The 27,917-nt window shown below is 41.0% G+C and overlaps 1 protein-coding gene and 1 gene segment (V, D, J or C); one reads left to right on the top strand and one right to left on the bottom strand.

Moving 5' to 3' along the window:
- Window positions 1-8,265, top strand: LOC146552806 (T cell receptor alpha variable 38-1-like). The segment is given in 4 exon segments: window positions 1-137; window positions 259-389; window positions 6,104-6,309; window positions 8,175-8,265. Coding segments are annotated over 4 exon segments (471 nt in total).
- LOC146552807 (uncharacterized) overlaps window positions 6,542-27,917 on the bottom strand; it is a 22,766-nt gene continuing 1,390 nt past the window's right edge. The window contains exons 2-5 of one of the 4 annotated variants that reach the window (XM_085254373.1): window positions 23,004-23,282; window positions 16,272-16,279; window positions 16,068-16,164; window positions 6,542-9,658 (exon numbers count right to left, since the gene is read on the bottom strand). In XM_085254373.1, coding sequence (XP_085110499.1) covers window positions 8,601-9,658; window positions 16,068-16,164; window positions 16,272-16,279; window positions 23,004-23,282 — 1,442 coding nt within the window. In that variant the 3' untranslated portion in view covers window positions 6,542-8,600. Of the gene's footprint in view, window positions 9,659-16,067; window positions 16,213-16,271; window positions 16,280-20,518; window positions 21,482-21,501; window positions 23,292-27,917 lie in introns of those variants that run through there. The other 3 variants (XM_085254374.1, XM_085254372.1, XM_085254371.1) reach the window with 3 other exon arrangements.

Consider the following 27,917-nt stretch of genomic DNA (forward strand, 5'->3'; position numbering starts at 1 on the left):
GTCAATAATAAGTGCTGCTGTGAAGAGAACAATTCTCAGACTGAATGTTGAACATCAGCTAGTTTCTCCTGTTGATTTAAACCTTGTTGTACAGATGGAACATTGGCTGTGGATTATTCTTGCTGCTCTTTTCTTTGGTGAGATACAAACATCAACATGTTTCCTCTGCTTAAATAAATGTGTGAGTCTGATTAATGGTGAGTTTTTAATCATGTTTATTGATCCATGTCTTCCTCTGCATGTTCTGTTCTTCCTCAGAGTGTAAAGGAGAAGACAAAGTGATCCAGGAACAAGGAGATGTCATTGCTGCTGAAGGAGACACAGTTACACTTGGATGTAACTTTGAAACAACTGATACATATCCATATTTGTTCTGGTACAAACAAGAAGTAAATGACTTTCCAAAATATGTTTTACGACGTGATAAAACAGCCGACGATAATGCTCAAGAATTCCCAAAGAACAGATTTGATGCTGAACTCAAAGAAAAGTCAGTCCCACTGAAAATCCAGAAGCTTCAGCTGTCTGACTCTGCTGTGTACTACTGTGCTGTGAGGCCCACAGTGACAGGAAACAGCAAAACTCTGTACAAAAACCTTTGGAGCAAAGACAACAGAATACTCCACAACATCCACTAGAGGGAGCCACACACTGTTAAACCTCTGATTCTTGTGTCATTGGACTGATGACAAAGACAACAGAGAAATGAAGCAGTAAAGATCAGAGACAGAGACAGAGCTGCTGTGGAAGCACAAAACTGGCCCCGCCCACTGAAGTTGAGCTCATCCAATGACATTATTTGTTGGTCATTGTGCTGCAGTGGAAGAACATTGTTCATGTGCTGTCTGTCTGGCTTTAATAACTCCAAAGACATGTTGCTGCACCTCTTTTTGCTTCTATCTCACATTATAGGTGAGTTTAAGAACAGGGATTAAAGTTTAGTTGAAGCTGCTGCATTAAGCAGATATACAGACTGCATTTCACTACTTTTCTTCTTTCTTTTTCCAGGACTAACAGCTGGAGACTCAATCACTCCTCAACAACCTGAAGTCACTAAAACAGAAGGAGAATCTGTCAAACTCACATGTAGCTATGAGACGAGTGATGATACTCCTTGGCTTTATTGGTACAGACATGATTCTGACCTTCAGGCTCCTCAGTTTATACTCTGGAAAGGAGCAAAAGACAGCACAAGTGATTATATTCCCAATAATCGATATGGATCCCAAACATCACCTACAACAACTAATCTGACCATAGCAGCCCTAACCCTGGCAGACACAGCTCTCTACTACTGTGCTCTACAAACACAGTGATACAAAGTGTAGAAGAGGCTGTACAAAAACCTGAACACAGATATCTGACTACTCTTCAAAGAGGAGGGAAGTGGTATTCAAAGCACAGCTTCATATCAGATGGATTCTGCTAATTCCTGTTTTATCAGAGTCACTGTGGTTACAGCTGCTAATGAAACACTGTGGGAGGATTCACATGAGCAGCAAATCCACATCAACCACAAACCAACTGCAGGAACGTTCAGACGCAAAGAAACAATAATGAAATAACTACAAACAGTAAAAACTGTTCATGTGAAATATGTACAGTATACAATATGCTTTCTAACTTTTATTCATATGCATTCACACTCCGATGGATGTATCAGAGAGCAAATCGGGGTTAGTATCTTGCCCAAGGACATTTGGCATGCAATCTGGGGGAGGCAGGGATCAAACCACCAACCTCCCGATCAGCAGCTGACCTGCTCTACCGTCTGAGCTACAGCCCCCCCTAAAGGTCATCAGGATATAACTTTCTTATTTATTGGATGACAGTGTTTAAAAATCAGAAACAAAATAAAATAACTCAGTTTCACATGTAACAAAGTCACAACATAATAATCTAATCTAAAGGTGCTTCATGCCTGCATGACCTACTTTGACATTCTCACAGTGTTTTTCTATCGTGGCTTGAACATCTGCTTTAAACTTTCCTTACATTTGACACAAATCCTCTGTGTGAGTCTGATTTTTCAGTGATGTCATGTATATAGTTTCTCACCTGTGTGTTTGTTCTGATTGGGTGTTTACTGCCGTTTCATTGTTCACTCACTCGCTCCCCAATAGATATTTCATAAATAATTAGAAATAATAATAATATCAATCAATCCAAGCTTTATTCGCCACATGCAGGTTTCTCTGCAGTGAAATGGGACCCCCCCGACCTTACACACACACAACACAGACATCACATGGGGATACAGGTTGGAGATCGGTAGCGTTACAGAAAAACACTGAAATATACACTACAATGGGAAAGTACAAGAGGAAAAAAAGAGACCTCTACTCATGCTGTGCTTCCATGGTAGGACAGCATGAGAACAGTAATAATAATAACACAATTAGCAAAGAAGTCAAGTATGTAAAACATGTTAAACATTTTCACTTTTAATCAGAATCAGAATCAGAATCAATAAAGTATTCTGATTCTGATTCTGATTCCGATTAAAAGTGAAAATGAAAACCTGATTAAAATTCAATACATGTAAAATGTGACTATGGTGGTTTGGGTTCTTTCTTCTTCTTCTTTTTTGAGTTTTTCTATCTTAAAATGCTTAGTAGTGTCTTTTATGATTTATTTAGTTAATTCTATATACTGTTCCCATTCTTTTCCATCAGTCTCTGTGTTTATCTTTTATTTGTTCTCGTTGTGCTGTTTTCCCTTTTTTGGCAGCTTTTGTTTTTTTCTGTCTTGTGTTTGCTTATTTTGTAATACCTGACTTTCTCTTTGCATTTTTTGGCTTTATAAGTTGTCCTGACAAATCCAGACTAAGTACTTGTTGGAGTCCTGCCACCACCATGTTGCATTTGTGTCCATAAGATATCACCACATAGCTAATTATGACACACAGCACATGTCAGATGTCCTGAAAGTGTATGGTAATAACTGAGTGTAAAGTGTTGTTACGGTGCCGGCCAGGGATGGGCAGTAACGCGTTACTGTAATCTGATTACTTTTTTCAAGTAACGAGTAAAGTAAGGGATTACTATTGCAAAAAAGGTAATTAGATTACTGTTACTTTCCCGTAGGAACGCTGCGTTACTGCGTTACTAAAACCGTGATTTTTTTTTGTGAGAATGTCTCATGACAGTGACGTAAGCGAGTGTGACGTTAGTGACAACAGCTGTGTGCAGATCAACAATGGATCATATATCGAGTGCAGAGAGAGTATGAGCGTGCAGCGTTTAAAGCGTGGAAGTACTGACCTTACTTTGAGTTTGATTCCATAAAAAGTGACAAAAACATTAGTGTCCGCTGTGCGTGGGAAGAAAACTTCTTTTTACAGCGAAAAAAACCCCTAAACTTCCAACAAGCACCGAGTAGCTACGACGTGATGGGAAACTCACAGAGAAACTCGCGGATTCTTCCACTGACCGCGGCACACCTGCACCAGGGTAAACCTCCGCCTACCTCAGTCCTGCTTTACAGGTGAAAATAGAGCAACAGGACCGCTGAGTCTTTGACTTTATTTATTGTCTGCTGTGTTTTACTTGCATCTATTTGAAAGACTGAGTGTAAACACACAAAATATTTTATTTTATGTGCTGGAATGTGCAGAAAATAGGTTTAACTGTTAAACTAATTTCTTCCAGTCAGAGAATGTTGCAGATAATTAAATTTTTGCTTGATGCATAAAGTTAAAAGATTAAAACTAATAAACAAGTTTTAAAAAGAGACTTTTCCATTTGATTACATTTTGTATGATTGATTATGCAGAAAAAGTAGAATTGGGCTGAAAGATCTATCGTTTTATCACCTATTCAGGTTGTAAATCGTGTTTTTAAAAAGTAACTAAGTAACTAAGTAATTAATTACTTTTGAAAATAAGTAATGAGTAAAGTAACAGGATTACTTTTTTGGGGAAGTAATCAGTAATTAGTTACGGATTACTTTTTTCAAGTAACTTGACCAACACTGGTTCCGGCTGAGACAAACAGCTGATTCTGTGTCATAAAGAATTATTTCATGAAGTGTGAGAGATTATCTGTATCTGTGCTTGTGTCAGTGGAGCTGGAGCAGCCTGTTAGACAAGGAGCTCTTACTGTAAGAGGCTGATAGATAACAGCTTGTGCAGTGACCTTCTCTCCACCACAGCTTCCTGTATATCCAGTTTGCATTAAGCCTTCCTCATCACTTTATTCAGTTTGTTGGTGTCACCAGAAATGTGGCTTACGATTGTTACGATTTTCCCCCAGTATACATTCTGCTGTCTTCACAGAAGAGGTGATCATTAGGGGTGGGCTTTGATAATCGATTTATCGATTAATATCGATTCTGGCTTGGATAACGTGATATCGATTCATTAAAATCCTGAATCGATTTTTTAATATAAATTTATTTTGCCCAAAATGCCAGAATCTCAGGTTAAACCTCACAAAATTTCAACAACCACCAAACAGCTAAAACAGTGAATGAGAGCAGGAACACGGCTTCTGCACAAAGATGTAAACACAAAGCGCGGACCCGCCGACGGATCAGAATCACTGAGATGTCGCGTTTCTCACCCGACGGCACGGACACGGTCGGGGCTGAAAGCCGACAGCTCGCTGATTCTGATGTTTCGGCGGGTCCGCGCTTTGTGTTTACGTCGTTTTTGCGCTGATTCTAAAGCTGTTAGTTTTATCTCTCTCCAAACAATATTGACTGAACCAGCAGCAAAAGAAGATCCAAACTTCACATAAACATTGTCATGGACTCCCTCTGACTTTTGCTGTTTTGCTTCCACCAGGATAAAATCACACTTCATGCACAGCTCTCTCTCTGTCTCTCTGTACTTCAAGAACAGTTTCCTGTCTAAAAATGTTTTCTGCATTATTTGCTTGCTTGTTACGCAGAAGTCTACCGTTGTTTACAGCGCTGTCGGTCGCTGTTTTTTTTTCTTTGACTTACTTCCGAAAAATAAACCAAATTTCTGCTGTTCAGTAGGCTTCTGAACAAATGTAAACTTTTAAAAATTATGCAAAACGTGTCTGTGTTTTATCTTCAGCTACTTTGACACAAAGGCCTCTGCTGTGATGCTCACACCTTTGATAAAGTCTTGCAAGTGTCAGCTTCCTTTTTTATAGATACAAAAATATATAAATGTACTGATCTGAATAATAATATTTCTGACTGTCTGAGGCAAAATTTCCCAGATTCAAATCTAACCGAATCGTGAATCGAATCGATTCTAGAAATCAGTGACGATACCCAGCCCCAGTGATCATTGTTACCTGTGTGGACTCTGAGCTGTGTATTTACATTCAGGACTTATTCTTTCAGATTTATTCCCAAATATCCCATGTGTCAGAAACACATCAACTCCCTATCTCCATTGTCACACTGAATATGTAGGCAGGGAGGGTGATGTCTTCTTTTTGGCTTGGACACATACAGCGCTACATTTGGAGTTGATCCTGAGTCTAATATTCACTTCCTATCTGATCTTGACTTTCAGCTTCAGCAGAGTTTTAATTGTGTTTCTATTAAAAAAATTTGTCTTTGAGACTCTCAAAGTGCCGAACACTACAAGCCACACTCGCCCTTCACACACTGATGTGTTTAAGGATCATTGACTTTTCACTTTGTAGACTTCCTGCTGCCAAGGAAAGCAGAGCAGCAGAAAGACGTGCTGAGTGTGAAGCTGTCAGCAGGGGGAATAACACAGGGCTGTGAATGAGTCCTGTCACTGTGATCAGGCTCCTCCTTCTAATCCACCAACTTAGTGTTGATGAAGACTAAACAGAGAGATCACAGCTTCTTTATACTTGCTGTAGCTCACAGTTACTCTACACTGCAGATATGACGCCTCTGTTCATCTCAGTGCTGCTGGCTGCTATGTGCCTCGGTATGAACACAACTCTGTTTCTTTGATATCAACATTGACGTGATTCTTTAACAGCACACTGATACTGTTTGTTGGTGTTTTACAGAATGCAGAGCACAAAAAGACAACGTGCTGCAAGCAAAAGGAGAAGAGACTGCTGCTGCAGGAGGCACAGTGACACTTGGCTGTCTCTATAACACCAGCAGTTTAACAGGTACTTCTCTCTTCTGGTACAAACAGGATGGAAACAACAGCCCCAAATTCATCCTGAGTCGTGTTAGTGGGGATCAAGGAAACACAGCAGACGAGTTCAAGGAGAGATTTTCATCCACACTGGATTCCAGCATCAGATCAGTTCCTCTGAAGATCCAGAAGCTTCAGCTGTCTGACTCTGCTGTGTACTACTGTGCTCTGCAGCCCACAGTGACAGGAAACAGCAAAACTCTGTACAAAAACCTTTGGAGCAAAGACAACAGAATACTCCACAACATCCACTAGAGGGAGCCACACACTGTTAAACCTCTGCCCAGTTGGGTTTGTTGTAGTGACAATTTGAGTGAATAATGTTTATTGTGTAAAATAACAGAAATTATTCAAGATAATCAGTCATGTGACACAAGCTACTCACTGAAATACAATAACAGCTAGCTAACGTCATACTTCTATTATTTTGTGATGAATCTACTTCCTGCTTCTTCAAAATGTTTGTTCATACAGCAGCAGAGGTAAGGATGAAACAGAAAGACAGAACTGTGTCACATGACCACAGATGTTTCTGCAAAAGCTGCTGCCCACATTCTGCAAGAATACAATGAATCTAACCCCACTAACTGCATGGAGGAAGCCAGAGAAAACCCAACCCAATAAATAAGGATGTGAGTTATTGTCTCTTCACTGAGGATAGACTGACAAGAAACTTTTTTCTCAAACACAGTAAGTACAGGAGATTTTAACAGGTGAAATGTTTAATTTAACGCTTGCAGAGGAACAGAAATCATCAATGAAAATGCTAACTACCTCTATATATGAGCGTCCCACCACGTCTTGAGTCTAAAACTCTACAAAAAAGCTAAAAGTAACAGAAAACGAGTGTCAATGAATTAAATGACCAAAAGAAAATGAGACAAATGAATGATATAAACAGCAACATTAAAAAATTATATCTAAATGAGCTTTCAAGTTATTCTTATTAAAAGAATTGGAAAAGCAGCATGATGGTGCAGTGGTTAGCACATTTTTTAAAAATCTCAAATTTATCACAGTGTAGTCTGACAGCTGGAGGTTCGACTGATCTCACAGGATTCCACTCAACAAACTAGAACACAGGGTAAAGCTGTACTCTGCGGAAACACAAATCTAAAATAAATATTGTATTTCCATTTATTTTATCACTCACTGGCCTGTCCATGCTGCTGGATGCACGTTTGAAATTTTTACAAGACACCTTTAAACATCAAAGGTTACTGTCCAGAACCAGAGCACAAACAAACAACCTGAAATGAAAAAAAATCAAAAAGAAATTAATTTCATTGATGAAGCAGGTCTTCTCGGTGTGTGTTCTGTTTTGTGATGTAGTAGCTGCAATGACAGCAATGCAAAAGAGATATAAGAGCAGAAACCAAATGTTTGCACTTCATTCGGTTAGGAAACAGTTTAAAGACTTCTACATAGAAAATGTATTCCTCAGTACTGTTGGGCAAGTTACTTTGAAAAAGTAATTAGCTATAGTTACTTCTTGAAAAAAGTAAGTTATTAACTAAGTTACAATATTATAAAAGTAACTAAATACAAAGAAAAGTAACTATGGTGTTACTTTAGAAAAAAAAGTTTAACCCTCTGAGGTCCAGGGTTGATTTGACCTCTACATTTCACCTTTCAAGAACTATTTATCATGCCTTGTTTGGTATCATTCTTTTCAGCACAAACTCACATCTGAATTTACAGTTATGTTTTCAATAATACAATTGATTAAAAAAATATGTAAATAACCAAAACAAACAACCCCCACCCCCATGAAATCTTTTTTTTTTTTTTACTGTAACAACAATAAACATTTAACAAATCATTTTCATAACATGAAATGCAAATAGACATTGTACATTTTAAAAACCTATGCAGGAGTTTTGCAAATAAAAAAGTTATATGCAACTATTTACCAAAAAAATGCAGCAAAGACTTTGTTAATAACCATTTTAAACTATTTACAGAACACTCTGCATCAAATAAGATGCCACACAAATTATTTGTGCCACCACGTTATCTTAAATTGGTCATGTAATTGGTTTACCATGACTACTTTATCCTTCCTCAGCCAACCAGTGGGACTTGTGGGACTGTTTCGCCCCACTAGCTCCCAGCAAGATGAACACAGCTTCAACCAACTGTGTGTTGAGAAACTGTAACGTGCCTGCACCGCATTTTCTTCATAGTAACAGTAACAGCAACAGCATTATAACGATAGAAATAGTAATTAGTTAGATTACTAATTACTGAAAAAAGCAATGGTGTTATCCCCATCACTGTTGCTTGGGTAAAGAATTGATAATGCTCTTAAAACATTTTGTAAATGGAATAATTTGTAAAAATGTGCCACTTCCACCTGCTTTTAAAATGAAACTCTAACCATGACCTCCTCACTACCATGCTGTGCTTACCATTATTTCCCATGCTGACTTATGTTTAACTTTGCACTCAACACAGCTTACTAAACTGTTAATTTTGTTAAAAGAGTACACCTCTATATGTGTATTTTCATGTGACGCAACAAGTGAGCACGATATCTAAATGAATTCCCACAGGTTTTACAATGATATGGTTTCTCACCTGTGTGTATTCTTATGTGCTCTTTTAAATGACTGTTACGCTTGAACATTTTCCCACATGTTTTACAATGATATGGTTTCTCACCTGTGTGACGTTTTGTGTGTATCAAAAACAAGTTTCTAAGTGGAAATGTTTTCCCACATGTTTTACAATAATAAGGTTTCTCACTTGTGTGAACTTTTTTGTGCCTCAATAAGCCATTACTACGTGCAAACATTTTCCCACATATTTCACAGTGATACCGCTTCTCACCTGTGTGCGTGATCATGTGGACAGTTAAACCATTTGTCTGTCTAAAACTTTTCCCACACACTTTGCAAGAATATGGTTTCTCACCTGTGTGGATTCTCATGTGCTGCACTACAGAACCACTACGTGCAAACATTTTCCCACATGTTTTACAGGAAAACGGCTTCTCCCCTGTATGGATTCTATAATGTCTTTCCATTTCATAATTATATTTGTAGGCTTTTCCACAAACATCACATTTTAAAGACTTTTTACTTTTGTCAGACTTGCACTGACTGTCTGGCGTAGGTTGGTGTTCTACATTATTGTGACCTTTTTTTTTATTTCTTCGTGATTGTGAATCTTTCTTCCTTCCTCCCTGATATTGTCTCACTGCTACAGCAGAGCTGACACAGTTGAGTTGGTCTCTTGTTGGTTCTGGTTCACTGTGGTCTCTTTTTTCAGCAGCAGTCACCATAAAGGTATGATTCTCCTCCTTTAGTACCAGCTGCTCTCCTTCCTGACTGCTACAGAGTTGCTCCTGTTCCTCTTTAATCTGTGGAGCTTCTGGTTCCTCTTGGTCCAGATTGGAGCTCCTCTCCTGGTTCCAGAGCTGCTGATCAGCGATAACTTCCTCCTCCCTACAGAAATGCTGCTGATCAGCGATAACTTCCTCCTCCCTACAGAAATGCTGCTGATCAGCGATAACTTCCTCCTCCTTACAGAAATGCTGCTGTGGGACATCTGGAGGGGAAAAAGGAGACAATTAAAAGAAAGGTGATGTGAAAATAGAAAAAAAATCATACTGAGCAAATATACTGCACAAAAAATAAAGGAAGACTTTGAACATGTATCAGATCAAAATGGAAAATTAAATTAAGCTTGATATCTATAGTGCCATGGACTGGGTATGTGTTCGGAATAGAACTGCACGATTAATCGTTGGAAAATCGCGATCTCGATTCATACTTATGTGCGATCTCATTTCCAAATGACAACGATTTAAAAAAATAAAAAATAAAAAGACGACGATTGTACCGCATTTTGATCCGGGACATAATCTGCATGAAAACAAGCGCTCACTCTTCCTGCTCAACAAATGACAAGGGCGGAGCCTTATACCACGTGATACAGAAGCTGTGCTGTGTGATGCTAAAATTAGCAGGAAAACACAATGGAGAGCACGTCAGGGATGACGAGAAAGTGACAGGAGAAAATCCGTCCCGGTCAACCACCCAAACATCAATAACAGGAACCTTATACAGCGCTTCCCTATACCCGTCGAACTCCTGCAGGCACAAAGAAATCACGGAGGCTATCACTTATCACCTGACCAAAGATATGGCTCCCATCAACACTGTGCAAAACGAGGGATTTAGGAAAATGATCAACACCCTAGACAAACGCTACACAGTGCCGTCCCGCAACTATTTTTCTATTGTTGCACTACCTGCTCTGTACACGCAGCGTCGAGCAACGGTAGAGACGGAATTACAAGCAGTACAACATTTTACGGCAACAACAAAACGTGAGACATTTGTTGTTTTTATGTTTATTTATTGTTTTTATGTTCAGTCTCAACTGTTACGAAGTTGATGTGCAGTTAATAAGTACAATAAATATTTATACTGGAAAAGAAAATCGTGAGAGAATCGTGATCTCAATTCTAAGCCAAAAAAAAATCGTGATTCTCATTTTATGCAAAATCGTGCAGCCCTAGTTGGGAATGAAAGGATGCCGTGTGGCTGAATTCAAGGACTCCCTAAAAATTTTACTGTAACCACTCAAAATGGTACTCAGTAGTTCAATTGGCCCTATTTGCTTGTAGGGCAGGGGTGTCCAACTCCAGTCCTTGAGAGCTACTGTCCTGCAGCTTTTAGATGCAGCCTTGTTCCAACGCAACTGAATCTAATGAATGACTTGTTACCAGGCCTTTGCCAAACTTGATGGCATGCTGAAGAGGTATTCCAACCATTTGATTAAGCTGTGCTGGGGTAGGGATGCATCTAAAAGCTGCAGGATAGTAGCCCTCGAGGACTGGAGTTGGACACCCCTGTTGTAGGGCATGAAATGACAGATGCGTCCAGGGGAATCCCCCCCTAGATCTCGATCTGCCCATCACTGAGCTCCTGGACAGAGTTGTAACCTCGTAGTACCAGATGGAATGAAACATAACATCCCAGATATGAATGGAAATTAAGAAGAATTTAGTGATTCCAACTGATTATTGATAACGCTTAATGTTCCAATTTTGTATCAATTCTGTCTTCGATCCTTATTGCCTCTGCTTTGAGAGTCACCGCTATCATTAAGCAGCACATCAAAGACATTACTTCATACAAATTAATTTGTGCATGTAAGAGGTATTTCTCCTTTGTTGTGATCAGTGCTGGGGTGGTAAATGACAAAAACCCCAAAACAAAACAAAACGTTGCTACACATATTACATGGAGCACTTAAAATTAATTTGAATTAGTACAGTACTGCAGTATTTACTACTAGAAGAAAGTAACTCATTGTACTAGTCATTACAAAACTTTAATGTTAATGGGGTCAGCTCTCAGCTGCAGCGTCACTCTGGGCTCTTGGCTAGCTTAGCATTAGCATGCTGACTGCACAGGTGCTTGCAGAGTCATAGTTGTGTTAGCAGCCGTTTTGTCCTGGATCCAGTTTCTACTTTACCATCATGTTCTCATCCTTTTGTGCAATAAAAATAAATGTAATGTCCATAATCATGTTGCAGAGTGCGCCGCTATTTCACTCCTCTCACACGCAAACTAAAATCACCTGATTGTAGTGCAAGAACAGTGGGATCAATAACCAGACAGACTAACAATTGAATTACTTGAATTGGATTACCAGGAACCAGTTCTTGAGGACAGCCAGTGCCCAGCAGTCCAGGTCCTTGGATTCCCGTCCCTAACCCACTCTGCTACTTAACTGACCAGATCAATATGCCAGTAGTTTGACTGACCTGATGCTATACTCTGGTTAAAAAGCATTCCTTTACTTTTTCAAGCAGTGCATACTGTTAAAACAAGGCTTAAAAGTAGGAATGTCAGTCAGAAAAACACAGAAAGTTTACACCTCTTGTCAGTGCTGATGATGACTGACATCAGCTGTTGAAAATACGAGAGAAATGCAGAAATGTTGGCTGGATCCTCACAGTTAACAGATAAATCAACTCTCATTAAAAATCAGCTACAAGGAAAAAGGCCACAAATGAATACAGAGAGAATACAGACCCTACTCCACAAGTTAGCCCATGAACAGAGAAAGTCCTGTAAATTCACAGTAACTGCCGTCTCCTTACACACTTATACAGACTGTATATAACTCCAGCCATGTTGATGGGTTGCCTATATTGGCTGGAAATATTCATTTCCGGAGGAAAGGACACAGGCAGACGATGCTTACAGGATGTGATGTGACAACACTAATGAAATATTGATGTGTCATATTTGTCCAAGGTGTATTTCATTGTTATGGAAAAAGAGAATATTAAAATCATGATGACCAATTGGAGTGGTGATTTCTATGACTTTGTGTATATAATTTGGAATTTTGTACAAATGTAGGCCAATAAGGAATATATGATATCATTTCATTCTTCAAAGGTTTCTTTGCATGACGCACAAACAGACACAATTGAAAGGTACAAATGTGCATGACACGAATTCAAACGTGGTGCAGATGTGTGTCACAGGCTGATCTGGCTGTAGGCTGTGGCACGTGGCCAGAGGTGGCGCTGGTTGACTTGAGTCCATGTTAGTGCACAAAGTAAACTGCTCGCTGTAGTTGTGGAGCAAAAACGCTGAAACCGGAGAAATAAAACGATAACGGCGACAAGAGTCTGTCCCGTGAACAACATCGGCGTGGCGTTAATTGTTTGCTGTTTTCGCGATCGCGTCGCACATGAGGACATAACCAAGTGGTACATAAGTACACTTTTCTTACTTAAGTCTCCAAAAAGTCCTCACAATCAGAAACGTTGTTAGCAGAGCTGCTCTGGGCAGCGTTATGGCATAATAATTTTAAGGGAGAATAAAAAGTCGACACACATATCTCATTCCTGACGGAGGACTCTACCACTACACTTCTCCAGTCCATTCACAGAGTCGTTGCATGGTAAGACATGGATAGAGAGTGGGCGGAGCCTTTTACCGTCATTTTATTACGACGCAAAGTACAAACACCTGTGGACACACAATCCAACACCCCCACTTGTACACAGGTTGGGGAAAAACAATCCTCCGAAAAAACATCTTATATTCCAAACACAAATACAGAGAATTTGTCTAACTTAGACTTTGAAACTGGTTTCGTCATCTGTTCATTTTCACACTCTTTCACATCCGTGATATAATCACTCAAATAATCAGGTCTCTTTCTGATTCTGGATGGATAACGTGTAGCTCCAGCATCTACTTTATCATCAGTTTTAACCTCGGACTCAGTTTGACTGCTTTCACTACCATCTGGAATATCCTCATCCTTCGTCTGTTTGGGTTCACCATCTTTTCTGGATTCATAAACCTCATCTTCATACATCTGATCACTCTGTGTTTGTTGATCCATTGTCGCGGGATTTAGTATTTTTATCAATCTGTGCTTTTCAACTTTCCCGGTTTTTGGGAAATAGATCAAATATGCTGGACTATTTTTGTCATATCCCAAGAAAACACCTTTGTCGCATCTTGGATCCAGCTTTCCCCTATTTTGTTTATAAGCATAGCACAATGATCCGAATTTTTTCATTCTAGAAAGATCAGGTCTTTTTCCAGTTAACATCTTATACGCTGTCTGACCTGTGCGTTTGTTAAAACATCGGTTCCGAATCACTCCCGCGGTTTGTACTGCATATGGCCATAAAGACTTTGGCAATTCGCTCTCAACTAACATGCATCTCGCCATGTCAAAAAGTGTACGCCAGTTCCTCTCTGCTGTTCCGTTTTGATGAGGCGAATATGGCGCCGAAGTTTCCTGCCTAATGCCGTGTCTACTTAATAAATCTCTGAACTGTCTGCTTGTAAATTCAGTTCCATTATCAGAACGAATGCACTTGATTTTCCCATATGACGCCACCTCTGCAATAAATCTTTCAGTTGCTTGAGTTGTATCACTTTTGTGTTTCAGATTATATACAAATGTTGCACCTGAATAATCATCAACAAACGACAAAACATACTTAAACCCTTCTTTAGAGTTTGGCGTAATCGGACCAGCTAAATCCGTATGTACCAACTCTAATGCTGCCCTGGCCTTTTCATCTGGTTCTCGGTTCCTAGTTTGAGTAAACTTCCCTTGTATACAGGCTTCACATTGCATATTTTTGTTGATTTTACCCTTAATTTCCATTCCATCAACGACATTTTGCAGATTTTGAACATCCTCATAATTACAGTGTCCTAGAATTTCATGCCACGTTTGCATATCAAAACATCCATTACATTTCTCTTCAAACTCTTGCACAGTGTTTATAAAGAACAGTCTCTCGTGTTCATATATAGGGAATTTTGTTCCATCAACATGTTTAAGAAAACTGTCCCCGTGTTTGAAAACCACAGTGGCTCCGTTACTAGTAGCTGCTTTTACTGACAAAATGTCCTGTGGAAACGATGGAATGTAGAGTGCTTGTTTCAATGTTACCTTGTGACTGCGTCCTTTACTGTCAATCATACTTATCTCAGCATCTCCTCGCCGCTTTGCAGCTCCTCTGCTCCGCCTTCCGTCAGCCAACTCTACACAATGAGCCTCGGGTCGAAATGTGTCATCAAAAGTCTTAAAACTCTCGATCTTCGTAAAGATATGTGACGTCTCTCCCGTATCCACCAGTAGCTGGTTATTCAGCATCTCTTGGCCGCCGTCCGGGACCCTCTGGGGTTCGGAGCCCGTCTTGAACGCGTAGTCCTTCTCCACAACCCCTCTCGCTTCATCCCGTCTTAGCTTCCTTCTACAGGTCGCATCTTTGTGTGTACTACTCCGGCAAAAACTGCACCATACTCTGGATCGGCACGTTCTTGCAGTGTGTCCCTTTAGTCCACATTTAAAACACACAATCTCATTATTCTTTGATCTTCGGTCATCTGCTCGCCATGAAGTAGAATCCTGGTCTAATTGCACTTTTGTCCTCATTACGTTGTCATCAGTTACAGCCGCACGCATTCTCTCGGTTTCTTCATAACTTCTGAGTTTTACTTTAAACTCTGAGAATGTGATTTTTGCTTCGCTCTGTGTAACGTGCACAATCAGGGGTTTAAACCTCTCTGGTAGACCTCTCATTATCATTGCGATCAGAAGTCCATCAGTTAATGACTCACCCGCATTTTTTAACGCTGTGATAATTGCTTCTGCTCGGATAATATAGTCCGTCACACTTTCATTCTTTTCATTTGTGAGAGAAGTAAGTTCGGTGTACAGACTTATGATCCTTGGCTTGCCCACTCCTGCATAATGACCTCTCAAAATTTTTAGGGCTTTCCGTCCGTCATCAACTGCATCTCTCATAACTAACGATAAACTTTTGTCATCCAGAAATTGTATCAACTCTGCATATGCTTCTGCATTTTTGTCATCATCTTCACCATCGGCTTCTTCATCACCCTCAGCCTTTAAGATGACATCTTTCAAACCTTGTAGTCTGAGATGACCAAGGAACTTCGTTTCCCATATCTCATATTTCCTTTCATCTCCATCAAACTGCAAACGGGAATATCGACTGCCCGACTCTGCCGTGCGTCTGCTCATGATGCACAAAAACGCTTACTCACTCAATCGTGCCAAACTTTTAACACCTGCCGGTAACTTGCGGTTTCAGGAAACGCTGCCCTTCCTTTGGCAGTTACAGGATCTCTTTACTGCTGCTCTGGGCCCATAACCTGTTAGCAGAGCTGCTCTGGGCAGCGTTATGGCACGATAATCTTAAGGGAGAATAAAAAGTCGACACACATATCTCATTCCTGACGGAGGACTCTACCACTACACTTCTCCAGTGCATTCACAGAGTCGTTGCATGGTAAGACCTGGATAGAGAGTGGGCGGAGCCTTTTACCGTCATTTTATTACGACGCAAAGTACAAACACCTGTGGACACACAATCCAACAAACGTCCCGCAGAGCTGTGATCAGGATCCTCCCTCAGAGGGACACTCACCTGTCCTGTGCAGCTTGATTTGGGGTTTCCAGGTGATATCCAGCAGTCTGCGCTGACGGTCGATCTCTTCCTCGTACTGGACGATCGTTTTTTCAAACTCCAAGAATATTTGTTCAGCAGCAGCAGTTAGTCGCTCGTTGATGAACTCTCTCAGATACTGAACTGAAGGCATCGTTGCTGCCGCAGCTCACACACTCAGCTCACACACTCAGCTCACACACGTGGGACGGTAATGACGCCTTTGTTTGTTTACTTCCGCCTGTGTCACGCGGTGAGGTTCCGGCAGTACACGAGTGTTGTCTTTAGTTCCTTTAACATCTCAGTTTGTTGCAGTAAATGAATAAATGATTGTGAGCAGCAAGGCTGCAGTGAGAAGAGAAAACAGATCCATGAATGACTGAAGCTCCATGCAGGATGTGGAATAAAAACAAAGGAAGTTATTTTGACTGTTTAGCTTTCAGTGCTGACTTTCATTTAATTTTTAATACACAACTAAACAAATCCATCATACTCATACAAAAATATCAAAGACAAAAGAGCAGAAACTGCAGCAGCTTATTTTTCGGCTGCTGTATCAGATAAAAGGAGCAAAATCTCCTTCATCTGTGTCATTGCGTTAGTTTTCAGGTCTTTCAAATCTGACTCAGTTTTCTCAGTGTTACACTTATTATTACACAAACTGTAAATGTTTATTTTTTACAGATTTACATAAATGTAACGTTTTATTTTCAAAGTGGAGCCCAGACGTGAGTGTTTAGTGGATGTTCTTTGGCTCAGACACCACAGAGAGAAGAACCAGATGCTCTGTGTGAACAAAGTTGAAGCAGGAAAACTTTAAAGAGCAGCATCACATCACATGAGAGCAAAAGCAGCTCCTCCTCCTGACTGCAGAAACCTGTCTGACTCCAGCTGTGAACATCAGACCACTCACAGCTCATAACTCCAAAGACATGTTGCTGCACCTCTTTTTGCTTCTATCTCACATTATAGGTGAGTTTAAGAACAGGGATTAAAGTTTAGTTGAAGCTGCTGCATTAAGCAGATATACAGACTGCATTTCACTACTTTTCTTCTTTCTTTTTCCAGGACTAACAGCTGGAGACTCAATCACTCCTCAACAACCTGAAGTCACTAAAACAGAAGGAAAATCTGTCAAACTCACATGTGACTATGAGACAGGTTACAGAAATATTTACCTTCACTGGTACAGACATGATTCTGACCTTCAGGCTCCTCAGTTTATTCTCAGGAAAGGAGCCAAAGGAAACTCGGGTGAATATATTCCTGATAAACGTTATAAAACCCAAACAACACCTACATCAACTACTCTGACCATAGCAGCCCTAACCCTGGCAGACACAGCTCTCTACTACTGTGCTCTAGAAACACAGTGATACAAAGTGTAGAAGAGGCTGTACAAAAACCTGAACACAGATATCTGACTACTCTTCAAAGAGGAGGGAAGTGGTATTCAAAGCACAGCTTCATATCAGATGGATTCTGCTAATTCCTGTTTTATCAGAGTCACTGTGGTTACAGCTGCTAATGAAACACTGTGGGAGGATTCACATGAGCAGCAAATCCACATCAACCACAAACCAACTGCAGGAACGTTCAAATGTGATGTTTGACGTTTAGAGTTTTATTGTCATATGCAGATAAACAGTGTAGCCACATTTACCTATAAGGAAATTCTTTGGCTCATGCTCGTCAGCTTTACATGAACATATAGAAGTGTGCAAAGGAGAAAATAACAATTACAATAATAATGATTAGAAGAAGAATAACAAAATACTAAAATATTAAATATTTAGAGAATTTAAGACAATTTTTGGTATTTAGAGTTTGCACCGAAATCGTTGCAATGAGCATTTAAATGTGTAATGTTGTGTCCAGAATGTCAGCGGTTCAAAAGCCTGATGGCTTGTGGGTAGAAACTGTGTCTGCTAGTGCGGGTCTGGATGCTCCTGAACCGCCTGTCGGACGGCAGGAGTGTGAAAAGTCTGTGGCTGGGATCAGAGAGGATCCGCTGCGTCTTCCTCATGCAGCGCCGTTTGTACAGATCCTGCATTGCTGGTGATGCACTGTGCTGATCTCACCACCCTCTGCAGAGCTTTGGGGTCAGGAGTGTTACAGCTGCCGTACCAGGTGGTGGTGCAAACAGTCAGAATACTTTCAATGGTGCTTCTGTAGAAGTTTGTAAGTATTCTGGGGTTCATGCTGAATCTTCTCAGGCGCCGCAGAGAGAAGAGCTGCTGTCTTGCTGCTTTTGTGATCACATCAACATGGTGTGACCAGCTCAGATCCTCGCTGATGTTGATGCTTAGGATGATGCCTTTTCATATTACCTTATTGTTCTTTCAAAATAAAGTTCTTCCAAAGAGTGCTGCACATCTTCACACAGATTTAAATTCCACCTTCAGTCGAGCTCCATCCTGGTTTGACCTGCTTTGGTCGAACTGTGCGGTGAAGAACTGAAACTGAACCTTCAGCAAACACTCCTCTGAGGCAGGAATAATCGCACTGACTGGCCTGAAAATGTTTCTGACTCCACCCACTGATGCTGAACTCAACCAATGAGATGATTTCTGTCTGCAGAAGCACAGCCAGCCTGACGTTGAGGAGAAGGACTGCAGCAGAGAGGCTGCTTAGTTTCTTCATTCTGCTGTCTGACTAACCCAACAACTAAAGACATGCTGCTTTACCTCATTTTACTTCTCTCTCATATCAGAGGTGAGTGTTAGACAAGAGAAGAAATTTGTTAGAATGGTCAGAAGATCGTTTCTGCTGCCGTTTGTTAGCTTGTAAAAACACCTGATATTCTACATGTAATTCTACTCTCCAAAGCTGCTGATTGTTCTCCTTTAGTCAATCATGTTTATTGATCCATCTCTTCCTCTGCATGTTCTGTTCTTCCTCAGAGTGTAAAGGAGAAGACAAAGTGATCCAGGAACAAGGAGATGTCATTGCAGCCGAAAAAGAAGCTGCTGCAGTTTCTATGAAGCGCCTTGAGGCGACTTTTGTTGTGATTTGGCGCTATATAAATAAAATTGAATTGAATTGAAATTGAATTGCTGAAGGAGACACAGTTACACTTGGATGTAACTTTGAAACATCTGCTTCATATTCATATTTGTTCTGGTACAAACAAGAAGTAAATGACTTTCCAAAGTATGTTTTACAGCGTGGAACTACTGGAACAGCAGATAACGCTCAGGAGTTCCCAAAAGACAGATTTGATGCCGAAGTCAACAAGAAAGAAAATTCAGCTCCTCTGAAGATCCAGAAGCTTCAGCTGTCTGACTCTGCTGTGTACTACTGTGCTCTGCAGCCCACAGTGACAGGAAACAGCAAAACTCTGTACAAAAACCTTTGGAGCAAAGACAACAGAATACTCCACAACATCCACTAGAGGGAGCCACACACTGTTAAACCTCTGATTCTTGTGTCATTGGACTGATGACAAAGACAACAGAGAAATGAAGCAGTAAAGATCAGAGACAGAGACAGAGCTGCTGTGGAAGCACAAAACTGTTTGATTGGCTGAGCTATTAAAATGGCCCCGCCCACTGAAGTTGAGCTCATCCAATGACATTATTTGTTGGTCATTGTGCTGCAGTGGAAGAACATTGTTCATGTGCTGTCTGTCTGGCTTTAATAACTCCAAAGACATGTTGCTGCACCTCTTTTTGCTTCTATCTCACATTATAGGTGAGTTTAAGAACACTGTGGGAGGATTCACATGAGCAGCAAATCCACATCAACCATAAACCAACTGTAGGCTGACCAACCTAAAACAACACAAAATAATGTGTATATTAATTATTTCATTTTAAGGCTGGCTGGGTGTGGTCTTGCCCCTTGGATGCAGAGGAGGGGTGGTGCAGCAGGTTCAGAGGCAGTGCCAGGGGAGGCAGCTATCATTAACTGCCTCATCATGCCTTCACTGTTTTTGCAATAGTCTGCTAGCAGTTAGGGAGAGAGCTGAGACTCTGCAAAGATTAAGTGGAAGCAGACAAACAAATCCACTGCAATGAATTGTATGTGTTGTACATATTGTAAATAAAATGATGCTCATTAACAGCATGGACTGTGTGCTGTGCTGAGAGTTGTAACACACAATGAGTCGAGGAACCATTCAGACTGTTTCACTAACTTGGGAGTAGCGAGAAAGACAATAACCAAGAAATTCATGAACAAATGTTCAAAAGGAAACAGGAATCAGTGACTCATCCTTGATTTTAATGCTTTTCAATCTACAGCGCACCGCCATTAGTAACAAAGCTTCCACTGTGGCTGACCTAAAACATTTAAACCCTACAGAGCTGGACAATAAAATCACATTGCTCCATCTTAGGAATCATAAAGTTTCTCAGTAATATTAAACCCGATTCTTTGATCCCCATGATAGAACAGAGAAGACCCGACTCAGAGTGGTCAAAACATTTATAATTCTTTATTCAATCATCTTCCCTGCACAGCCCAAAGCCAGCTGCAGAATCTCTAACATTAGAAGCTCAAGATGAGTCTCATATGCATGTTATTTTAGTACTTCAGACGTCACACACAGTTTCAACACAAACAACTCCTACTTAGTTCCTTTGTGTCTTACTTCCTGTGCAGCTTGCAATAACTTCCCTTTTCTGAGGTCTGTTGCCAGGGCAACCTGTCACCCTTCATCTGAACTTAGATTCACTCGGTCTGCTCCTCATATACTGCAAAAACATGCAGTTTCCTGTCAGCCTGTGACCTAGTCAAGTCTGGGCCTCTCATAAAACAATCTAATCAGCAAATGAGCATTAAGAATATATATTTATTTCTTAACAGTAACAATGAAAAAAGATGATCTGATTTTATGTTTGGCTCAGGATGCAAATGGAAATCCAGCTGAGTGGACTCCAGCAGCACATTTAAAAACATTCTTGTCATAAAAGTGAAAATGAGAAAGTTACAGGAGTCTAATGTGGCCTCGAGAAGAGAGAAACACGCTGAAGGGTTGGAAATGGCTCCGATTCTGCAAGTAGAATAGGCAGGAAGACAAAGTCTGCAGCCCATCAGACCTGTTCCGGTAACAAAGTCAGAAACCCCAACCCCTGCAGCTCCTGCCTTTGCCTTTTTAGTCCTTATGAAATCTCAGCGACAGGCCAGAAGTTCTGACTTTATAAGTCATATTTGTTTCAGTGTGCACATTTGTAAATTCAATATACAGCTGGAGAGGTCAGACTGATCTCACAGTGTAACAAACTGGAAGACCAGCCAAAGGTTGTTTGACTCTGAACCTTTATAACGTTGTACATGTTTTTTCAGCCTCGCCTTCCAGACACCGTTTTCTCTAGAAAGACTCCGACTTCTGACCTCAGGGGCAGACGATGAATGAAGATCAACACAGCCAGGCTCCCTTTGTGTAAACTGACCTAACAAAAAGTAAAATCAGGCAGAGAAAACAGTTTTACGACAGTCGACGTGAACTTTTTATTTAAGCCGGGCTTTCTGCTTCCGACTCTGAGCCTGCTCACTTCTTCCAAAGTGTGAGTATAACCTACTCCATCAGACATGAACAGATGACGATAAAGTGATTTTAAAACTCTATAAAGAACATAGAAATGTAAGTTAAACAGAACACGACGTAAAGATATGATAAAAGGTTAACGCAGCAAAAAACTAGTGCATTGAGCAGTAAAATAAACATTTTAATGTGATAATTATTTTCTCTTTGAGTGTGCGCTCAGCTCTCATTAGAGCTCTGAACTGGACCCATGAAACATTAAAGCTTACAGTCCCAAAGCCTGACAAAAGATTTGCTTCAGTCTGTAGCAAAGTGAAATTCATTTTATTGTTTTTGTGTTTTTGTAATAGCTACAATTCAATCTGTGTAAAAGAGACTTAGCAGCAGATTAGAATCAAGTACAACAACATACTTTACATTTGCTGCATTATTAAATTACACATACGGGGGTCACATTCTGGCCACTTTTAAACTGAACCTCCGAACATTACCGCTTTCGACCAGTTTATTTATATGTTCAGTGTAAGTTACCATGGTGATTTAGCCAGGTAAAAACTGGCCAGGTAAAGACTTTAGAGACACAAACATGTGGTTTCAGCTCAAAGCAGCTCACTAAGCCAATAATCTTGGTTGAGGAAACACTTCTCTCTGTGAGTTTTCATGTTTTACAGCATGTGTGTTTTTGTGTTCCTGTCATGTTGGGGTCAAATCTGACAGATTTACAACTTAAAGCACTCATAAATATTGTGTTTTACATACAATTGCCTTATGCTAATTTAAGAGCTGTGAAAACAGACCGGTCAATTCTGACTGGGAACACTAAAGGAAAGGGGGCGGGACTCTGGAGGATTAAAGCTACTTCTGAATATTTTTCCATGTTTTATGAGATGGTTTCAAACCTGCATGAACTCTCATGTGCTTGAATAAAGAACTACTATATCCAAACACTTTCCCACATGTTTTACAATGATATGGTTTCTCACCTGTGTGACTTCTTGAGTGTTTTAGTAGATCCCTATTATATGCAAACATTTTCCCACATGTTGGACAAGAACAACACTTTTCACCTGTGTGAGTCATTATGTGCTCTGTTAAGTGAGAGCTACGTTTGAACATCTTCCCACATATTGTACAAGAAAATGGCTTACCACCTGTGTGGGTTCTTATGTGCTTTGACAAAGAATTATTACATCTGAACATTTTCCCACACATCTTACAAGCAAACGGCCTCTCACCTGTGTGCATCCTGTAATGGATTTTAATTTGATAATTAAACTCAAAGGTTTTTCCACAAACATCACATTTTAGAGACTTTTTACATTTAGCAGAGTTACACCGACTCCCTGATGCAGTGGGGCTTTCTTTATTTTTGTGATTTTTATTTCTTTTTCTACTTGATCTTGAATTCTTGCCTCCTTCCTGATCCTGACTCTCAGCTCCAGCAGAGCTGGGAGAGGGGAGCTGCTCCCCGTCTCCTCCTGGTTCACTGTGGTCTCTTTCCTCAGCAGCAGTCACCATGAAGGTATCCGTCTCCTCCTTCAGTCCCAGCTGCTCTCCCTCCTGACTGCTGCACAGTTCCTCCTGTTCCTCTTTTATCTGTGGAGGTTCTGGTTCCTCCTGCTCCACACTGGAGCTCCTCTCCTGGTTCCAGAGCTGCTGCTCAGGGAGAACCTCCTCCTCCTCCTCACAGACAGGCTGCTGTGGGACGTCTGGAGGAACTGAAGGAGACAAAAAAAGAAAAAAGAAAAGTAATGTGACAACAGAAAAACATATCTGAGCAAATATACCGTCAAAATAAGGCTCTACAGTGAGAACATGTTCCTCAGAAAGTTGCCACCTCTCGTCAGTGCTGACAATCACTCACGTCTGCTTTTGAAACCACTGGAGAAATGGATGCTGTTCGCACAATCCTCACAGTTAAAGAAAATTCAGCTACAAGGAGAAAGACCACAAATGAAGGCTGCAACAGAGAATACACATCCTACTGTAGAGTTAAGCTCACCATTAGACCAATAAGACCAATAAGGGTCAAGTGAGGTTAGGTAATACATTTACTGTAGTGAGCTGCTAAATCAAACCAAGAACTGACACACAGGCACTCAGATGTTGCGTGTACAGAGTTGAGAGACAGAGGGAGGGGCGGGAAGCTTGCAGAGTATTAAGAGGCTGTGATTTGGAAATAACTGACTGTAAAGCGCTATACAAATGCATTTTGTTCCTCCAGGAGACGATCATCCTGAACAAATGATTACAGCAAACAGTCACAGTTGGATTATAAAGTAAAAGGAGGACAGATTCTGATGTTTGTGACCTGTTAATACAGACTTTTGCTGATTTCAATTTTCTTTCTAAAAACTATCACTGATAACATATACAAGGAGAAATCTCTGTGAAGGTTCTCAGTCATCCAGGTCATCGTAGTCAAAGGAGCTTGCAAAGAAAAGCGTCTGGACTTCTTTAAGTTGCTTGAAGACGTTTCACCTCTCATCCGAGAAGCTTCTTCAGTTCTAAGGTCAAATGGTGGAGAGTCCCAGATATAAACCCAGTGGGAGTAACCCCCCACAGAGGGACAAAAGGACCCCCTGATGATCCTCTAATCGCCTGAGCCAAGGTGTGAAACTGGGTGTGGGTCCCAATCAGCCAGAGTTTCGGGTGAGCTCATTGTGAAACCTGGCCCCACCTTATCATGCGATTTCCTGAGGTCAGATGGCCCAGGATGTGAGTGGGCGTTAAGGAGTCTGGGAAGGATCTCCAAACTGATTATAGATGGCAGACAGTTGGTGTCGTAAGCCCCGCCCTCTGTTCAAAGATGGTCGCTCACAGTGGACATAGATGCTTCTTTCACTCCTCTTTCAAACCATCTGTCCTCTCTGTCCAAAATGTGAACGTTGGCATCTTCGAAAGAGTGACCTTTGACTAGGGCTGGGCGATATATCGAGTTTTTAAAAATATCAATATATTTTCATACGAGATATAAGATGTGACAATATCGTTTATATCGATATAGTCTATGTTACGTTATAATTATACTTGCGGAGCCGCAAGTTTGCCTCTCTTTCGTCCACTTTCGTCTTTACGCAACGTTACTCGGCCTCGCCTCTCCTTCACTGAACACAACTTCCCCTCCCCCATAGCTTCACCTGCAGGCAATAACAAGATGAAAGCGGAAAATCTCCGTTAGCGAGTTACCGTGCGTGGGGCTGGACGGCGTCAACGTGTTAGCGAGCTAACCGCGCTAACGACATGCAGCCAGGAGGAGCTGCACGGCCTAAAATCCTTTCATTTTCTCAAAAATCGACAGTGCGCCTTATGTATGAATTCTGGTTGTGCTTACTGACCGCGAACCGATTTTATGTGGTACACAGCGCTCAGCAATCTGTCAAAAAATGTTTTAATATGACTTTGCTAAGCTACGGAGCTGCACCGCTTGATGGATTGTCGGAGGATTACGGCTACCGAGGAGGAGCCTCGCGGAGTGATACGTACTGTGTGTATAAGGACCACAAATGGCACCTGTTCAGAGACGTGGTGCAGCTGTGAAATCTGTCTCTTTGTTATTATGCTCAGCGTCTATTAGTTTACATTTTGACTGCACAATTGTGAGCTTTTTGTTATGCACAAAAACAACATTGTTTTCTTTTATTTGTGGACCATGATTATTTAATAAATGCTGATAATTAATTTTTGAGTAATTTCTTCATGTACATCTACGCTGTATGTAAAGAAAAGTGCCCGTGTGACATCTGGGACACAGTGTGACTAAGAACTCTCTTTTTGTTCTTAACTTATGGCTTAAAAAATAAATATCGAGATATATATCTTATATCGCCATCCAGCTAAAAAATATCGAGATATGAGTTTTGGGTCATATCGCCCAGCCCTACCTTTGACCTTTAGATGCAGATGGACTGCTGAGTCTTGTCCTGTGGAGGTGGCTCTTCTATGTTGTGCCATGCGCTTGTGAAGTGGCTGTTTGGTCTCTCCAATGTAGAGGTCTGGGCATTCCTTGCTGCACTGTACAGCATACACCACATTGTTAAGACAATGGGGTGTATTGTCAAAAACTGGTTCACCCAAAAGACAAAACTCCTAAACACAGACTTAACAATGTGGTGTATGCTGTACAGTGCAGCGAGGAATGCCCAGAAATTGAACTTGCAAATTTGAATGTCACACAGCTGCAGACCACAAGATAAACTAGATCTACGCTCATGGGTGGGACGATTGACTGACTGGACAAGATTAACAGAGTCAATAAGATTCAGGAAGTCTCTAACCAGAGGTTTTTGGTAGCAGCAAACATGAATATTAAAATTCCCAAGGATTAAAACGCTGTCAAATCTTGGTAAGATCCCCGATAAAAATACAAAGTCTTGAATAAAATCTTCGTTAAACTTCGGTGTAAGATAAGCAAGTGCACACAGCACAGGCGAATGCAGATCCAACAGAAATAATTGTTGTTCAAAGCTGCCATAAATGAGCGGTGAGCTGTCGTCATTTAAAAGTTTTTTAAAAACAGTTGCATAAAACCTCCGCCACGACCACTTTCCCGCAGGGAGTTGAAAAACTGGCAGCTAGAGGGAATGAGTTCAGAGGAAGCGCTTAACTCACCTGTCATGGTCCTGTCACATCACATCAACACCATGGTGAAAAAGGCCCGACAGCGTCTCTACCACCTCAGACGCTTGAGAGACTTCCGACTGCCCTCCAAGGTGCTCAGGAACTTTTACTCGTGCACCATAGAGAGCATCCTGACGGGAAACATCTTAACCTGGTTCGGGAACAGCACCATGCAGGACAGACGAGCTCTACAGAGGGTTGTGCGGTCAGCTGAGCGCACCATCCGCTCCGAGCTCCCTGACCTGCACTCAATCTACAGCAGGCGGTGCTGGACCAAGGCCAGGAAGATGGTGAAGGACCTCAGCCATCCCAACAACAGACTGTTCTCTCTGCTGAGGTCAGGAAAGCGATTCCGCTCCCTGAAGACCAACACAGAGAGACTGAGGAGGAGCTTCTTCCCGCAGGCGATACGGTCTCTCGGTCACACCACCACACAGTACTGACCCACACATACAGTTCTTACACACACACTGGACATTCTGGACATTTGTTTACACTAGTGGCCACTGCACAACTACACTACCTGGTCATCTAATCAGATCACTCACTTAGTCACAGGTCACTTAAATAAATCACTTTTAAGCATATTTAGGGGCGACCGTGGCTCAGGGGGTTGGGAAGCGTATCTATAACCGGAAGGTCGCCAGTTTGCTCCCCAGCTCTTTCTGTCCTGGTCGTTGTGTCCTTGGGCAAGACACTTCACCTACCGCCTATTGGTGTTGGCCAGAGGGGCCGATGGCGCGATATGGCAGCCTCGCTTCTGTCAGTCTGCCCCAGGGCAGCTGTGGCTACACCTGCAGCTGCCTCCACCAGTGTGTGAATGCAAGAGTGAATGAATAGTGGTATTGTAAAGCGCTTTGGGTGCCTTGAAAAGCGCTATATAAATCCTATCCATTATTATTATTATATTTGCACTACACAAGACACTTAAATATGTGGATTGCACAACGCTGGACATTACATTTCTTTCATTACTTGTACTGCTGCTCTTATTGTTCTATTTTATTTTATTCTTTCCTAGTTAAATTTACCCTTCATTTTAATTTTCAGATTTATTTCCTATCCTATTCAGTCTTTTAATTTAGGTCACAAGCAGATGTCTAAGCATTTCACTGCATATCGTACTGTGTATGTGACAAATAAAATTTGAATTTATTTATAGAAATACAAACAAACTACAGGTACTTCCATTATTTTACAGCATGTGTATAATGTCAGTTAAAATAACAGGACATACCGAGGCTGCCGGCTGCGAGCTCTGGCTAGCTTTAGCTTTAGCCACTTTGCCTTTGTTAGATTCTTTAAAATGTCCATATTTTGCTGATTAATGGAGATTTAAGCATCAGATCAAGTTTGTTGCTACCAGTTTCCTTTAGGTCCTCCCGTGGTTTACTTTGGCGATGGTTGTGTCTTCACTCACAGTGAAGACCTTCCATGGTACCAGCATGAAATTATCTGAAATGTCTTGGTATGTTGAAGAAATAAAAGTTCCTTTGACTGGAACTAAAGGGCAAAACCCAACTCCCGAAAAACAACCTCCTTCACCAGAGTTACACAATGCAGTTAGGTGAGTCCAGTTTCCCTGCCAACGCTGGAAACGCCTCATCAAGCCCAAAGGGGGAGGACACACACACACACACACACACACACACACACAAACAAACAGGCAACTCTCATAGTGTGAGCTAATAATTGTCAGGTGGTGTAATCAAATAAAATATTAA

Source organism: Mchenga conophoros, linkage group LG18 (assembly GCF_057382185.1).
Source record: "Mchenga conophoros isolate Kocher_MC1m ecotype Shallow Benthic linkage group LG18, M_conophoros_male_GT1.1, whole genome shotgun sequence".
In the NCBI taxonomy this organism is placed as follows: Eukaryota; Metazoa; Chordata; class Actinopteri; order Cichliformes; family Cichlidae; genus Mchenga; species Mchenga conophoros.